The sequence below is a fragment of the Crocodylus siamensis genome, chromosome 9 (genome assembly GCF_052110815.1).
Source record: "Crocodylus siamensis isolate JL-2025a chromosome 9, ASM5211081v1, whole genome shotgun sequence".
NCBI classification, from domain to species: Eukaryota; Metazoa; Chordata; order Crocodylia; family Crocodylidae; genus Crocodylus; species Crocodylus siamensis.
The window spans coordinates 43,099,610-43,113,314 of NC_143403.1; the positions used below are offsets into that span (position 1 = coordinate 43,099,610).

The window sequence follows — 13,705 nt, forward strand, 5'->3', positions numbered from 1 at the left end:
CTCCCCTTTTGATTTGAATTGGATTTTTCTGTAACTGATATTTTCAGCTTTGGGGTGTGAATGTGTATTTTAAACAGCAATCAAATTGTTCACATTTGCTTGAATTTGAAACAGGTGGACAGTTAACATCTTTGCAATAGCTGCTACTCTACATTTTGTCTACATTTTGCAATGTAGTCAAAACGTTTCTATTCTTTCCAAATTTTCTGGATATGTTTCTCAATAAAATATTGTGAAGTATGTGCTGTACCCTTGTAATAAGTGCATGCCCAACTCGCCTGCTCACTGCAGCATGGGTCGCCAGGCTGCATCCAAGCCGGCCTGCTCTGCACTGACCAGGAGAGCTCTGCTGATTGGCCCAGAGCCTGGGATGATGGGCTAAAAGCATGCTGGTGCCAGCTGAGACACCAGAAACAGGTCCAGCTCCTCTCTCCCCCGCCAGAGTGCCCAGGGAAGAAAGAGAAGGTTATTTGGGTGAATCTGATATATTTTATTAGACCAACTAAATAGTTGAAAAACAATTTTTAAGCAAGCTTTCAGGTCCAAAAACCCTTCGTCAGGCTAAGGAAGTTCCTGCAGCTGGTGTGTGCTCTTCCTGGATAGAACGAAAAGTAAAGAAGCCAGAGGCTTACTGGTAGACAGGTATTCAGTGAAAACATAGATTGAGGAGTCAATGGGTGAGAGACAGGAAGGGGAGTGGGGGAGAGAAGGGGGATGAATAGTGGAGAAGTACCTGGGAAGACAGCTGTCAGGCAGGGTAATAATGTGTCATAAATCCAATGTCTATATTTAGTCCGTGATTCTCAGTGTCCAGGAGGTTGATGAAGTGGAGTTCATAGGATTGTCTTTCGGAAGTGTTTTGTAAGTTTCCTTTGCGGATCAGGACTGAGAGACTGGAGAGAGAGTCGTTGTCTTGTGAGAAATGTGCCCCCACAGGTAATTGGGTATTCCTGTCTTTGACAGATTTCCAGTGTGCATTCATCCTGGTGCACAGGTGTTGTTTGGTCTCACCTACATATTTTCCATCCGGGCATTTGGTGCATTGGATGAGATGTATTACATTCCTGGAGGTGCAGCTGTAAGATGCAGGAATGCTGATGGCTCTGTTGTGGGGTGTAGTAGTTGTGGGGGTGGTGGAGATGTGTTGGCAGGTTTTGCATTTCTTATCATGGCATGGTCTGGATCCATTTGGAAACCCACAGACCAACATACATATCTGCACAGAACCAGCAATCACCCTAAACACACCAAAAAAGCTGTGATATACAGCCAAGCCCTCAGATACCACTGAATTTGCACTTAAGAGAACACCCAGGATTGCCACCTCACCAATCTTAAAAAGGCTTTCACTCAACAAGGACACTCCTCCAGAGAGATAGATCACATGTTTGAAAGAGCCACCCAGATACCATGTGAAGAACTGATGCAGTACAGAAGAACACCCCCCCACAAATCGCACACCGCTGCTTATGACATATCACCCCTCCCTTGAACCAGTATGGAAAATCCTCAAACACTTGCAACCCATACTAGAAAGAGACCCTATTCTTAAAGACATCTTCCCAGACCCACCCATCCTAGCTTTCAAAGAAGCACTGAACTTCGCCAACCTCAACACCAGAAGCAAACTTCCTCAGGCCCAGAACACACCAAATGGATCCAGACCATGCCATGACAAGAAATGCAAAACCTGCCAACACATCTCCACCACCCCCACAACTACTACACCCCACAACAGAGCCATCAGCATTCCTGCATCTTACAGCTGCACCTCCAGAAATGTAATCTATCTCATCCAATGCATCCATTGACTCCTCAATCTACATTTTCACTGACTGCCTGTTTTGTATGCATACCAGTACAGCCTCTGGTCATGCTGCTGCCTGGCTAAGCCCAGATCTCCAGGGGGGAGGAGGGAGCTGTCCCCACTCAGCCAACAGCTCTGTCCAAGCCTGGGGGAAGACTGGGCTGACCCTAAGCCTGGGGAGGTGGGCAGGGGACTGTCCTTGCTGGACAGGCAACTCCATCCCAGACAAAGGGAGATCAGGCTAGCCCTGAGCCAGAGGGAGAGGACGCTGTCCCAGCTGGGATGGAGCTGTCTACCCATATCCAGCTGGGACAGTTCCCCCCCTGGCTGTTGCTGTGGGGCAGAGCAGGGCAGGAGCAGCCCTGGACTGAGTTGCTCCCATCAGGCTCAATTTGCTCCTGATGTGGACACATGTGTAGACATTCATCTGGGAGCACTTTAATAAGCCTGAATTTTCTGCACAGAAAATTTAGGAGCATGAATTGCACCAGCCTATATACCAACATCCCACACCAGGACAGCATCCAAGCCTACCGTACATATCTACAGGAACAAGATTACAACTCCGAATACAGAGACAAAGATATTACTGACCTTATACACTTCATCCTTACACACAACAATTTCACTTTTAATAATCAACACTTCCTCCAGATGATAGGAACACCAATAGGCACCAAAATGGCACCACAGTATGCCAACCTTTTTATGAGCCACCTGGAAGAAGATTTCCTCAAGAACAGCACCATCAAACACTTGTTAAACTTAAGATATATCAATGACATCTTCATCATTTGGACTGAAAACCTGCAATCTCTGATTGAGTTCCATCAGAAATTCAACAATCACCTTCTCTCCATCCAACTTTCTCTAGAATACTCCAGCACCAACATCTCCTTTTTAGACACGATGATCAGTATCCAGAATGATGAAATACAGACCACGTTATACAAGAAACCCACAGACCAACATACATATCTGCACAGAACCAGCAATCACCCTAAACACACCAAAAAAGCTGTGATATACAGCCAAGCCCTCAGATACCACTGAATTTGCACTGAAGAGAACACCGGGGATTACCACCTGACCAATCTTAAAAAGGCTTTCACCCAACAAGGACACTCCTCCAGCGAGATAAATAACACATTTGAAAGAGCCACCCGGATACCATGTGAAGAACTGATGCAGTACAGAAGAAGACCCCCCACAAATCGTACACCGCTGGTTATGTCATATCACCTCTCCCTTGAACCTGTACAGAAAATCCTCAAACAGTTTCAGCCCATACTAGAAAGAGACCCTACTCTTAAAAAGATCTTCCCAGAGCCACCCATCCTAGCCTTCAAACAGGCACCGAACCTTGCTAACCTCATCACCAGAAGCAAACTTCCTCAAGCCCAGAACACACCGAATGGATCCAGACCCTGTCATGACAAGAAATGCAAAACCTGCCAACACATCTCCACCACCCCCACAACTACTATACCCCACAACAGAGCCATCAGCATTCCCCGATATTACAGCTGCACCTCCAGAAATGTAATATATCTTACCCAATGCACCAAATGCCCTGATGGAAAATACGTAGGAGAGACCAAACAACTACGCACCTGAATGAACGCGCACCAGGAATCTATCGAAGACAGGAATACCAATTACCTGTGGGGAAACATTTCTCACAAGATAACCACTCTCTCTCCAGTCTCTCAATCCTGATCCTCAAAGGAACCTTACAAAACACTTCCCAGAGATGAGCCCATAAACTCCACTTCATCAGCCTCCTGGACACTAAAAATCATGGACTAAATATAGACATTGGATTTATGACACATTATTACCTGCCTGACAGCTGACTCCCTAGGTATCTCTCCACTATTCATCCCCCTTCTCTCTCTTCCCCCCTCCCACCCGTCTCCCACCCATTGACTCCTCAATCTACATTTTCACTGACTACCTGCCTGTCTTGCATACATACCAGCCCAGCCTCTGGTTTCTTTACTTTTCATTCCATCCAGGAAAAGCACACACGAACTGCTGAAACTTCCTTAGCCTGATGAAGGGTTTTTGAACCCCAAAGCTTGCTTATTAATTGTTTTCTAACTATTTAAGTTGGTCTAATAAAAGATATCAGATTCACACAAAGAACCTCGTCTGCCTCTGTGTAGATGAGACATTTATTATGGAATTGCCTAATTAGTTCTGCAGAATGTCTCGGTGCCTACATGTCAAACTTCAAGGAGGGCGGGGGAAGAGGGATCTGGTGGTCGGGGTTTACTACAGGCCACCACAACAGCAGGAAGAGCTGGATCTGGATTCTCCAGGCAGCTGGGGGAGGCCGTGCGTGCAAAGGATGTTGTGGTCATGGGGGATATGAATTACCCTGACATCAACTGGGAGGAGCAATCGGCCAGGTCTAGCCACTCACAAAGGTTCCTGACGTGCATCCAGGACCTACACCTCATGCAGGAGGTACTCGTCCCCACTAGAGAAAACGCCACATACTGGATCTGGTTTTAGCCTCTGGGGACGACCTGGTGGGGGCTGTGCTAGTACAAGGGAGGCTTGGGGACAGTGATCATGAAATGATCCAGTTTGCTATTCAGACAAAGGTGGGGAGGGTAACTGGCACAGCGCAAACGCTTGACTTTAGGAAAGCCAACTTTGATGTGCTCAGGGCAGTAGTCAGGGAGGCACTCGGACCCCAGGGGGTAGCTAGTATGGGGGTCCAGGAAAGGAGGTCCTTCCTCATGTAGGTTATCCTTGGGGAGCAACAGGATGCAATTCCTCTGCGCAGGAAGGCGGGAAAAGAGTCCAAGAAACCTTCATGGCTGAGTGTGGATATCCAGGCTGGCCTGAGGACAAAGAAAAAAGTGTACTGGCAGTGGAAGCAGGGGGCAGGGACAAAGGAGGAGTACACCTCCCTGACCCGAGCTTGTAAGGATTTGGTAAGGGAGGCTAAAGCAGCACTGGAGCTTAGACTAGCTTCTGGGATTAAGGATAACAAAAAGTCCTTCTTCAAGTATATAGGTAGCAAGAAGACGTCTCAGGGTAACATTGGACCCCTACGAGGCAGGGCAGGGCAGGGCAGTTGGTGATGGCCGCACGAGAAAAGGCAGAACTCTTCAACAAATTCTTTGCCTCCATGTTCCTGTCTGCTCACAATGGGGTGCTCTCGGGTGACAGCGTAGAGAGGCCCAGGAAGGATATGAGTCTCCCGACTGTTAATTCAGACCTAGTTAAGGATTACCTGGAGGGCTTAGATGTGTCCACGTTGGTGGGCCTGGATAACCTTCTTCCGTGGGTGCTGAGGGAATTGGCTGGTGTCATTGCGGAGCCATTGGCACGGCTGTTTGAGGACTCCTGGTGCTCGGGCCAAGCCCCTGAGGACTGGAAAAGGGCCAATGTGGTCCCTATTTTCAAGAAGGGGAGGAAGGAAGAACCTGGCAACTACAGGCCAGTCAGCCTCACTTCTATCCTGGGGAAGGTCTTTGAAAAAATTATCAAGGGCCACATTTGTGAGAGCCTTGCAGGGGAAGTGATGTTGAGGGGTAACCAACATGGGTTCCTGCCAGGCCGATCCTGCCTGACTAACCTGGTCTCTTTCTATGACCAGGTAATGAAGAGCTTAGATGTCAAGGAGGAAGTTGATGTCATCTTCTTGGACTTCCAGAAGGTCTTCGACACAGTGTCCCACCCAATTCTAGTGGGCAAGCTGAGGGACTGAGGCACTGACGAATGCACAGTCACATGGGTGACAAACTGGCTCCAGGGGCAAATGCAGAGGGTGGTGGTGGATGGGTCAATGTCGACCTGGGAGGGCGTGGGCAAGAGTCCCCCAGGGCTCGGTCCTAGGGCCGGTGCTGTTCAATATCTTCATTAGCGACCTGGACAAGGGTATGGAGTGGACCCTGTTCAAGTTCGCTGATGACACCAAGCTGTGGGGTAAAGTGAATACACTGGCAGGCAGGGACCGTATCCAGGCAGACCTGGATAGGTTAGAGAAGTGGGCGGATCTGAACAGGATGCGGTTCAACAAGGACAAGTGCAGGGTGCTGCACCTGGGGAGAGGGAACCAGCATTATGGTTATAGGTTAGGGGCTGCCCCTCTCGGCAGCACAGAGGCAGAGAGGGATCTTGGAGTCAGGACTGACTCCAGGATGAATATGAGTCGCCAATGCAATGAAGCAATAGGCAGAGCCAACCACACCCTGTCCTGCATCAACAGGGGCATCACTAACAGGTCCAGAGAGGTCTTGCTCCCCCTCTATATGGCGCTGGTTAGGCCGCAACTGAAGTCCTGTGTCCAGTTCTGGGCGCCGCACTTCAAGAAGGACGTAGAGAACCTGGAGAGGGTCCAGAGGAGGCCACTCGTATGGTTGGGGGCCTCTGTGGCCAGCCCTATGAGGAGAGGCTGAGGGACCTGAATCTCTTCAGTCTCCACAAGAGGAGACTGAGGGGGGATCTTGTGGCTGCCTACAACGTTATCAGGGGCCAGGAGCAGGGACTGGGGGAAAGTCTGTTCACCAGGGCCCCCCTTTGTGGGAGTCACCAGGAACAATGGCCACAAGCTGAGGGAGGATAGGTTTAGGTTAGATATTAGGAAGAACTACTTCACTGTAAGGGTGGCCAGAGCCTGGAATAGGCTCCCCAGAGAGGTGGTGCTCTCACCTTCCCTGGAAATCTTCAAGAGGAGACTGGATAGGCACCTGGCTGGGGTCTTATGACCCCTCCCACCCCCAGTGCTTCTTCCTGCCCATGGCGGGGGGTCGGACTAGATGATCTGTCTAGGTCCCTTCCCACTCGTTGATTCTATGATTCTATGTCCAGGGCTATTATGTTGGAGTAAACTAATAGACTTCAGAGCAGGTTAGCACTTATAAATACAATGGAATTTTTTACTTTGCAGCAACACACATACAGATGCTGACAGGGATGGCTGGGGCACCAGGGTGCTTCAACATGGGGGCTGCCTCCACTGAAACACCTGTGTGTCCCAGCCAGCCCCTCCACAGCACATTGAGCCAGGTTGGAGCAGCCCTGGGTCAGCAGGCTAACCCCTTGAGCCCTCTGCCACCTGGGGCTGCTCTGACCTGGCTCAACATGTAGCAGTCCTGGGCACCCAGGAGCAATCAACCACTGTACATTAATATGCACATGTAGACATTCCCGGTGGCTGTTTTAGACAGAGTTTTGAGGTAGAAGAAGGGGCTCCTCTCCTCCCTTGTGTCTTGTGAGAAAGTCGCACATAACTTCAGTAGAGAGTTCATGTCTGTGAATACCCAACAGAGGGAAGCACCTAAGTCTAAGCAGGGAAATCGGTAGTGACTGTGATTTAAACCACAGCCGCCTTCTCAGAATTTTTCATTAGCTAATTTAAGTCACCCCCTGCTCAGCATGCTGACTTTTGTATATTCCTTTCTTGGACACCTAAGTTTTACCAGGCACTGGATAAAGAGACTTATATACTTGAGTGTGTAAATGAAGGCTATGGATTCCAGCAGGTGGGAAATTCCTCAGTATTTTTATCACTGTGGTGCTTAAGGTTGAAATTCTATTCCCCTTTATGCATCAACAGTGTGGTGCCTAAGAATGGACAGGGTTTTGCGTGATATATTTTATTGGACCAACTAGGTAGGTCAAACCTCTCTCCCAACTATAAGAAGAATTTAGGCCCTAAGTCACAATCTAAACTATTCCAGCAGCTACATAACTACTTAGGGGTCTAAATTCATTAGGCATACCTCCAACTTTCGTTTCCAAAGATCCCTCGATACCAAGACGTAAGCTTCTGAGTATGGTCAGAAAGTAATCTACTTTGAGCCAGAGGATGCCTAGCTCCCACCTAAGTTCCACTGTGATCCAGTATGGAATTGCAAAGTTCTTAAATTCTGTGCAAGTTCCCAGTTTCACAGATCATGCCCAATTCACAGAGTTCATTGAGTTCAGTACAAAGTATAGCACCCACATTCACTCTTACTCAAGACCATAGCCAGTGATGGTGTCTCCCTTTTACATATTAGTCTAGACTAGGGGTTAGTAACCTACTGACTTTGGGATGTATCTGACCTGCAGAGCCCTTTTATCCAGGCTGTGGAGGTGGAGAGTGACCAGGAGCTTTGGTGACCGGGAGATTCCACAGTGTGTGGCTTTGCTCACAGAGCAGCTGGGTGACAGCAGCAGTGGCACTGCAATGGGGAGCGGTGATGGTGGTTGCATCGGCAGCAGTTCAAGCTATATTAGAAGTGGCCTGTGCTCAGAACTAACCCCAGCTCCAAAAAGTTACCAACTCCAGATCTAGAGGTTAGAACATGGTCTCACATGGGAGAGCTGGGTTCTAGGCTCTCCTGACCGTGATGGGATTTTTTTAAAAACTCCCATTTCTTAGAGAGTGCCTTATTCACCAGGTATACAATAGTCTGGGTAAGGATATCCTCAATTCCTCCTGCTGAAGTTGGACTACCTGGCAGCCAAGAATACAAGACGCAATAGATCAGAAGTAGAGCTAATAAGGAAATGGGACTATATGGCCCAGGAATAGGGCACTTGGCTACTGAGGGTAGAAACCTGACCTCTAGTCCTTGTTACCAAGACCGTTTACAAATTAGAAAATCATTGTAAAAGCAGAAATTATCCTTGGAGCAGGGACCTAAACCCAGCTCTTAGCCTTCTCAAGGGAAGTGCCCTCATCACTGGGTTACAGTCAGGGTACATGGATATATATTAACAGAGGCAGAGAACCCAAGTGTCTATCCTTCCTTCTGAGTTACCTAATTATAATTGGGGAAAAATAGTTAAGTCCCTTTTAAGACAAACCATAAATACTCAGTCCTTAACTTCGGCATTTCCTGACCTTCAATTGATATTATATTTTAAAAGCTTAATGTTTTTAACATAATAGTTTATGTGTAATTTAAATTCTCAGTCTATTACGCATATTATGCATAAACGGGCACATCTATACGTGCACTTTAATGCACATTAGCCTATTTTAATGTGCATTAAAGCATCACTGAAAAATACAGGCTGTTTACTTAATGTGCATTAAAATAGGCTACACATTATGCATGACTCAAAAACCATGCTCTTTAGTTAATGCGCATCAAGACACGCTAATGACTTGCACACATGCAAGGAACCTGCTCTGACATGCTGGAAATCCAGCACGTCGAAGCAGACTCAATTAATTGAGTCTGCCGGAGCATGTAAATTGACGTGCCCTGGCAGCCTTGCACATCACATGTATTAATAGTACAGTGTGTCTCTGCACTGACAAAATGGCAGCGGTGCACTTTGAAATAAGTTTAAGTTCAAACTGCACCACTATTATTTTCTTAGAGAGGGGACGTGCTATGCCACTGATACACAAGATACATAGGTGCTTTTAATTAGCATGGCTCGCTAATTAAAAGTGCCTGGCACCACATCAAAAACACATGTAAAAATGCCCTCACAATGGAGATACTAGATTTAACGCACCTTAACTAAAGCACATTAATGCACATGTAGACGTAACTAGTGAATAGCTGATACTGCTCTCTGAACTGTTTAAGAGTTAATTTTATTAACTGGAAGGGCAACATTTGTAGCTTTTTATTACCTATTACCCTGCATACTGCTTCATAAGTTATCTGCATCAAAGAGTTTATTACAATTTAGATCATTTTTGTTCACAAACTATCCACAAATTTCCTTTGATCAATGCATATTTATTCAGTATTCAAAATTATTCTGTAAATGATTTCTTTAATAAACAATATTTAGTTTACATGTCAAACATGAACTATTCACTGTAGCTATTACTTCCACAATCATCATCCATCATTAGCCAGCCTGATCTTTGATTTTTGCTTCCTAGGTTGGATGACTCCAAAACAAAAAGAATCTTTAGATTTGGCTGTGCAGACATTTCTAGCATGAATGGCTACTTAAGTGAACATGTATTCAGACCAGAATTCCTAGATGACTATATAATCCCATAATATTCATAACACTTTTCAGAAAATATTCTTGCAAACAAAAATTTCCTACTCATATGGCTAATTCAGTTTCAGTGTTGGCTCTATTTCCCTAGGCACAAGTACCTTATTTTCTAAGATAAGTATAACTTATCCTAGTGCGAAAAATGTTTGTAGCTTACGTGCTTCCAGTCGCTATCAGCAGTTTGTTATATTCCATCTTAAATCCATCCTTGAACACAGCTATCTTGTTCTTGATATCCACAGCTGCAACCTGAAATCATTTCTAATTAATGTTAAAAGATTAAATCAGCTGTTTTTGAGATAACAAAGGGCTTAGCCAGATGTTGTTTCAGGTAGACTTGAGCACAAGGGCTGTTAACTTCAGAACATGCTTACAGCCTCTCCTGGCACTCTGGACTGAAGTTCCCATGGATCATGTTGCACTAGCTCATGTAAGCAAATTAGTCATTTTATTTTAATTGTGAATTGATTTATCCCTCATGGAAATCAGGGAAAGACTAGTGCTGATTAAAGCAGGGGAGGTATAGAATTGGTGAGTTTTGTCTAAATTCATTGTCATAGATCAAGGAAGAGACACAGGTAAGAACTTTACATTTGTTTCTGATAGTCAAATGGTATTCCATCCCTGTTCATTTGTGTTTTGGTACAGAAGATACAGACATACCTGCCAAGTGTCACTCATCTGTGGTGACAGTCAGACACACCTGCCTTGTTTCTACTGCTTCCCTGTCACCTCAAATGTCACTTGTGAGTACAGCAGCAGGCAAGACTTCCCCTTCAGTTTCTCCTCCCAGCTAGCCCCAAGGCCCGCTTCCTAAAGCTGCACCCCAACTGTGCTGTTTGGTGTACACAGAAGGCCAAAAGATTGATTCTAAAAATCAACTTTTTTCAGTGACAGCTGAGAGTCTCACATCATACGATTCAAGGAGACCAGGCTTTAACACATTCACCAAATATGAGATTCGAGACAGTACTATGGGTGTTGACAACCCTGTGGGAAGAAGTGAGGAGGAACAGAATATTGGCTGTTTTGCTTGGCTACCCCCGCAGCACCTGACAGATGGCCATGCTGCGAGAAAGACTTCAGTCGAGGCAGAGGAAGGAGAAAGCAGAAGTGGGAAGCAAGGAGTAATGGAAGGGAAGGGACAGGTTGAAGAGAAAATGATGAAGAGACTGGGAGATATCAATGTTGCAAGAGTCATAGGAGGGACATGGGGCCATCACATGACACTGGAATATGGACTCCTAGTGGGGACTGAGGCAGGGTGATTCAAGAGGAGGGGAAGAGAAAACAGAACTACCTTATGTGATCATTGCCCACTTGGAGCACAAATGTGGCCTCATTTGGCCGTGTCCACATGTGGAATGGATGTTTGGTTCCCCAGGGACAGCTAGCAGTGGTGCAGCTTATGCCGCTGCTAGTTGGCCCTGGGGAACACCTGGCATGTGGCAAGTTACCCCAGGGGCAGTAGGGGAGGCTGGGATCAACACTTGGCTGGCCAAAGCAGCCTTACTTGGGGTCCTGGGGGCCTCCCCGGGCTGCAGCGGTGGCAATTCTGCCATGCAGAGCCTGGCTGGCAGCCATAGTGTGGCTCTGGGTAGCCTGGCTCTGCTTTTGAGGGCGCATGCTGCCCATGTGTGTGCTGCTCTTTTTTTCTTTAAAGATTTTTTTGACCCCTGGATATCCAGGAGTCAAAAAACCCTCCACACTGCTCCCTTGCGGTGCAGAGAACAATAAACTGTGTGGTACCTGGTACCGCAGACGTGTCTGTGGCACCACATACCACATGGCCATGCTCGTCTGGACGTGGCCATTAGTTTTGCTTTGTGTTAGTTCTCAGGAACAAAGGGTGTTTGTCCTAGGCATGCCCCACAGCAGCAGCCATTAAATACCGAAATAATCTAGAAGATTTATCATCTATGTGGACATGAAGCTCTACCCTTAGAATTCATAAAAAATGCACACGTTCATTTCATCTTGCACCAGGAAATGTGCATCTGTGGCATCAGAGAAAAATAGCATGGCAGAACCACTTCACAGAATCATAGAAAAGTAGGGTTGGAAGAGATCCCAGGAGGTTATCTAGTCCAACTCCTTGCTTAAGGAAGGATCATCATTTTTTAAGTCATTCTAGATGACTGTTTGTCCTGCCTGCTCTTAAAAAACTATGGAAGCAGCCCTCATACAACTACCAGCTATGATGCCTGAAACACCAAAATCACCCATTATCTTGCCTTGGTAAGGCAGAGGTCCGAGGGCATGGTCAATATCCTATCAGTACAAGAGCAAGAACCTGCTTTGTTAAAATATTCTCAAAAGATCTGAAAAAAGAACCATGTCCCACCACTGCGGAAGGCGGCAAAACCCACTGCAGTCAGTGCAAATAAGACCATGGGGTAAAATTCTTTCCTGATCCCAATGTGGTGAACGATTCGACTTTAAGGGGAGAAGCAAGAAGCTCTAGCCAGGAACTTCTCAGTTTTCTAAGTCCCAAATAAAGTATCAGCCAAACAGTGCATACAAGTGTTACATTTCTACCAAGAAAACTGCAGTTCTCCTAGTAGAAACCCGAAGTATACAAATGTTGACAATTTGTCCCTAATGAAATATGATGGTTCCAGGAAAAAATTAACTCAATCCAACCCAGTAGAAGTGGCCCTGGTACAGTTTCTACCAGGAAAATGAATTCACATACACTCACCCTTCTGACAGAAGTTGTCACACTATGCCCCAGCATCCCAGAATGCATTGTTCTGCCCATTCCCCCAAAAGGACACAGTCCATGACTCAAGCCGGACTCCGCTACTCCTTGTCTCTGGCTGCCTCAGGACTAGGAAATCCCAGCCCCTTTCACCAGCCCTGCACTGCACTCCAGGGCTGCAGGGAGACACTGTGTGCCAAGGCAGCTGTGTCCCTGCACATGACCCACACCTGCTGCCCCAAGAGCCAGAACGCCCCTTAACGTGGCTGACACAAACAGACCTGAGACCAGCATGGCCCCACCCCCAGTCGGTTTTGGTGTTTCCAGCACATGAGGCAGAACAGACAAGATCAGATGAGCAGTAAGGTGACCTGGGCCAATCCATTGCTTGGGTCAGCAAGGAGCTGACATGGGCCAAATTGTGGTTTGGGTGAGATAGGCCAGGCTAGTTCAGGTTGACATAGAGCTGTCCCAGGCTGGTTTGGTCATTGGTTGCCAGGGCCAGGCCAGACCTGACCCAGGCCAGTTTGTGGCTTGGTTGGTGACTGGACCCAGGCACAGATCAGGGATCTCTTTGTCCCCTGAGACAATGAGGAGACTTACAAAGATCTCCTCAAGGGCCGTAAGAACAAGGAAGTATACCACCAGATTGCCAAAGAAATGAGAGTTTAGAGCCACAACCAGGACTGGCAGCAGTGCGACCATCAATGCGAACTGGACCCCCAGAGTCAAAAGGCACACCATGCCCTTCTTTAATAAGCTGTCACACATCCTTGAGCTGGACCATGTTGTCAACATTGTAAACATATTTCACGATAAAAGGAAGGTGGAGAAGAAGATAGCAAAAAATACCCAAGATGCACAAGGGCCCTGGGGACACAGGGGCACCAGGTCACACCTGGTGGTGGAGCTTGATTTGATGTCTTTCAATCTGATCTTGAGCAGGGTCCTGAGCGCTGAGGGTCAGGACATGGCGCACCGCTCTGACAATGCAGAGTTGATATGCAGGATGTGCCCCGTGATACTGTACCATCCACACTGCAGATGGCCATGAGAAGCACCTATTCATAGAATCCTAAAATCATAGAAAATTAGGGCTGGAAGGGACCTCAGGAGGTCATCTAGTTCAATCCCCTGCTTAAAGCAGGACCATCCCCAACTAGATCATCCCAGCCAAGGTTTTGTCTACCCAGGTCTTAAAAACCTCCAAGGAT

The 13,705-nt window shown here is 46.9% G+C and overlaps 1 protein-coding gene and 1 pseudogene across 1 annotated transcript in view; one reads left to right on the forward strand and one right to left on the reverse strand.

Moving 5' to 3' along the window:
• Positions 1-13,705, reverse strand: part of AIFM3 (AIF family member 3) — a 214,587-nt gene that overhangs the window by 91,172 nt on the left and 109,710 nt on the right. The window contains exon 9 of the mRNA XM_090062294.1: positions 9,948-10,039. Coding sequence (XP_089918420.1) covers positions 9,948-10,039 — 92 coding nt within the window. The remainder of the gene's footprint in view (positions 1-9,947; positions 10,040-13,705) is intronic.
• Positions 2,285-3,663, forward strand: LOC149857458 (uncharacterized; annotated as a pseudogene).